We start from the raw sequence: 4,446 nt of genomic DNA on the forward strand, positions 1-4,446 counted from the left end.
CTTGTACTAATATTTAATTACTTTGTACAATATTATCTACCCATATTATTTATTAATGTTTTTTCTTTTAAACCAGAGCTCTGCAGGTTAATTTTATTTGTAAAAAATAAAATAAATGAAAAATACTATAAACAACCAGTATTTTTTAAATTTTTCTTTTATTGTTTTAGTATATTTTTATCCATGAAAGAAGTTTTCTTATTTTTTTTTTTCTGTTTTCAAGTATTTTATCATTCATCATTTTTCTTGTAGTTTCTATCTTTTATAATTTTCTTCTATTTTATATCTTCTATATTTTTTTTCTTTATATTAAATATTATTTACTTTATTCTTCATTCTTATCAACCATATTGGGTTTGATTTATTGAGGTTTTATTTGTAGCTTGAAAATTATCTCTTTTGTTATGTTCGGTCCTCTCATCCTGATTTTGTATCTCCCCTAGCTGGATGGAATAAACTATTCACTCGTCCTGAGTGATATTTGACTACCAGCAAAATGTAGTTGCCCTAAGTAGTCCATGGGTTTGTTCTCACTCCTCTGGTACTTCTTCACTTGTTCAGTAGGTACTCAATTCCTACTTCTTTTTTTCTCCCACTAGATGGCAGCATTTTGAGTTGCCCTTCAATATGTTTGTGGGGGCTTCCTTAAAAAGCTTCTCTGCTAAGTACAAATTGGAGGTAATAAATTTTGTTTGATCGTATATGTAATCTCTTTAAGACATTTACTACATGGGATTTCCAAGAAAAAGTACGATTTTTTTGTTATGTGAAAATCGAAGGTAATAAATTTTATATGATCATATCCATAATCTCTTTTAAATATTAACTATGTGGAATTTTTAAGAAAAAGTACTATCTACAGTAAAACCTAGATATTTATAATAATAAATAATTCAAATTTTATCCATTATAGTCTCAAAACCTTTAATTTCTCTTATAAGTCCGACGTTTCGGCCAATCCGGCCATCTTCAGGGACAATCTACTACAAAACTGTTTCTATTACATGTATGATCCTACAAACAATTCAATTACTTAACATTATTATTTATAATTTACCTTACCTTAATACAACTTTGAAACCATATAATTTAAACAACTCTAACTTCATGCAGGCTATTCTGCCCAGGTCAAAAACATCAATATCTATGAAACATTAAAACATTAGGTTAAAGATATTTTTTTTTTGTTAATTAGTATATCCCACATATGTTTAATTACCTAATTAGTCAATATCACTTAAAACAAAGTCAAAATCATTCATCAGCAGACACTATTTCTTAAACTTTTATCACAACAATGCTTGTAACCTTCCTCCACTCAGTTCAAGCATTTAAAAATTATTTATCATAACTACATTTTTGTCAATTTTGCTATTTATTTCATTAGCAAAAATCCTATCAAGGCCAACTATAATTATCCACATACAATTTATCCTATATTATTTATAAATTAATCTTACTTAATTGGAGATAATAAATTTTGTTTGATCGTATATGTAATCTCTTTTAGACATTTACTATATGGGATTTCCAAGAAAAAGTACGATTTTTTTGTTATGTGAAAATCGAAGGTAATAAATTTTATATGATCATATCCATAATCTCTTTTAAATATTTACTATGTGGAATTTTTAAGAAAAAGTACTATCTTCAGTAAAACCTAGATATTTATATTTTTATCCTTTGTAATACCATGGGAATCTTTAATGAGCTCTTTTTCAAGTAAACATTTTTGAAAACAATGCCTTAATTTTCAAGTCACTCAACAACTTAAGAGACAGGGGAAAAAACTGAAATGGGTTCCTGTGGCCTCCATAGAGCTTGTGTTCAGGTTACATTACTTTAATTTGATAAATGTGTACAAATTAAATCCTAAACTCAATTTCCTCTCTTTACTTTCCTTTATTTCCCATTCATTTTACCTTAACAATCCTAAACCATGCACCATTAAATTTCTGCATAATTTGTATAGTTTGATTACAGTTTATTATTACTTTAAAACCATTATCAAAAGTTATATAGTTTGCATAATTAGTCGAAGTTTATGAAAATTTGTATTTACTATATCAGCAAGAACATGCATTTAGAGTAACTTGTTATATTTCTTACAATATGATTAAATTTCTGATTTACTGAAAATTAACAAATACTGTCAATAATAATAAGGACTATTTGTATACCTTTATTGACCACCATCCTGACTATTTTCCTACAATATATTATTTATATTATATATAATAATTTTGATCATTAATTAATTCTGCTTAAAATTTCAGCATAATGCTGGATAATTTATTTAGAGTGTAATTGAAATTGTTAATGAATATTTAACTTAATTTAAATAATAATATTATTATTCAATTTAGTTAAGACTAAAAATAATAATATTTTTGTTAAAAGTAAAATTACGTTTCCAACAGAATACTACACCATGACCTTCATATCCTTTTTGTTCTTGACCTCATACCAACCAAATTCACAAAATTCTATATAAACCTTTCCAACCATCCTAATCCTTTGGTTCAAACCTTATCTATTTCCACCCATCCCTACAGGCCAACCTAGAAGGTTGAAACGGCAGTGGCCAAGAGATTTATTGTAAAATAAAAATGGACAATTGGAGTTCTGGCAATGGTCAGATTCTCCACTCAAGTTGAATGTTTGAGGCTTTAGCGCACTTGCTCAGCCTCCACTGGCTCACTATCAGTTATACGGCGAGAGGGATGCGCTGGGATCTTTTGAGCTCTGCTCTACTTGAGTGGGCTCAGGGATCCTCAGGTCGATTGTGTAAATATTATACATAAGAGTGTAAATGTGACTAGGAATTATTTTATTTTTATTATTATTTTATTATTTATTTTTTCATACTCATAGTTTGATTATGTTCATTTTCTCTATCCTTCTGTTTGTACATATGTATGTATATATATTTTAAAAGAATTTTTATGTACTTTTTTTTTTTTATTTCTTTCATTTATTTATTTATTTCCATTCTTATTTTAGTATGAATGTGACCATTCATCACTATTAGCTGTTGCCCACAATTGTGTGGCAGAAGTATTATCTATCAATTAAATAAAGTTTTTAAAAAAAAAAGTGAAAATTTTCATGAAAAAAAATTATGCTGATGAAACATTTCATTTCAGTGAGAAACAAAGGAGATTTTTGGCAGGATCCTTGGCGGGTATTACATCCCAAAGCCTAACTTACCCCCTGGACCTGGCTAGGGCTAGAATGGCCGTGACGCACAAGGAGACTTACAACTCCATATCTGAGGTTAGTTTCCAATTCCTCTTGTCGGCTTGTTTATATTATGTTTCTAATATTAAACTTTTATTTTATCAGCTGCTTTATATTTGTCTGTCTTGCATGTATGTTTCTGGGGGCAGATTTTATTATTTTAAATTTTGTGTGCTTCAAGTTGTATTTTATTTATTTTTTACTTTCTTAAAAATCTGAAGCATGTATAAATGACGTTCAAATTTATTTGTAATTAAATAGCATTGCTATAGATTATTAGGGATTAATTTTATTAATGACGATAATTCACAGATAACTACCGTTATTGGCTGGATAATTTGCTAATTGAGAATCGGAATTCTTTATGAAAAGGTAAATTTGCATTTATGTGGTTTTGTCCTAGTAAATTTATTTATTTATAGTTTTATTTTATTTTATGTTTAACCCTCTTTGTTTTTAATTTTAACTTTGAAAAGCATATATATGTCACAGGAAGTATTTTTAGGCAGATATTATCTTCTTAATCAATTACAATTTGCTCAAATTGTAATTATTTATTTTGTTTTTACTCATAATTACTATTTTACCGATAGATAAAATTTCATTTACTTGTGTTAATTTAAAAGTATTTGGTAAAGTGTTCAGCTAAGGGTTTAGTTATGCAAGTGTATACAAATTATACATTTTTCCAAAAAATGAATTAACAACTTTTTATTATGAATAAGATGGTTAGGAGTGCAGTAAAAAAACAAAACAAAAAATTAGCCACTATTTATTTGCCGATGTTTCACCCCACTTTGTAGAGCTTCATGAGGGCTAATAAGATACAAAAACACTTTGTACTTTGACATAGTAAGATAATAAGATACAAAAAATAAATTAAGGCAGGGTTAAAATTATGTAAAAATAAGTTAAAAAGAAAATTGTATACGAATGAAAGAAAATAAAAAAGAAAATTGTATTACTATAATATAGACAATGATAAGAATATAAAAAAGTATGCAGACTATTAGGTTAAAAATGAACAGGAGATGTAATAACACGTTAAAATAGAAAAGTAGATATGTGAAAACAAAATTTAACATACTAAAAGAAGAAAAATAAAGAATGCTTGAAGAAGTTTGTCGGGGGGTGCGGTCAGCAAAGAACAACATAAATAAACAAAACCATATTTATTTATTTTATGCCTACGTTTCGACCTGAGTT

General features: G+C 27.4%; 1 protein-coding gene across 2 annotated transcripts in view; it reads left to right on the forward strand.

The window, feature by feature from the left end:
* LOC106680260 (mitochondrial coenzyme A transporter SLC25A42) overlaps positions 1-4,446 on the forward strand; it is a 44,957-nt gene that overhangs the window by 31,917 nt on the left and 8,594 nt on the right. For both annotated transcript variants that reach the window (XM_067053190.1, XM_014419821.2), the window contains exon 5: positions 3,147-3,276. In XM_067053190.1, the coding sequence (XP_066909291.1) occupies positions 3,147-3,276 (130 nt within the window). The remainder of the gene's footprint in view (positions 1-3,146; positions 3,277-4,446) is intronic.

This window comes from Halyomorpha halys, unplaced genomic scaffold, assembly GCF_000696795.3.
Source record: "Halyomorpha halys isolate HHAL.00 unplaced genomic scaffold, Hhal_1.1 Scaffold16.1, whole genome shotgun sequence".
Classification (NCBI taxonomy): domain Eukaryota; kingdom Metazoa; phylum Arthropoda; class Insecta; order Hemiptera; family Pentatomidae; genus Halyomorpha; species Halyomorpha halys.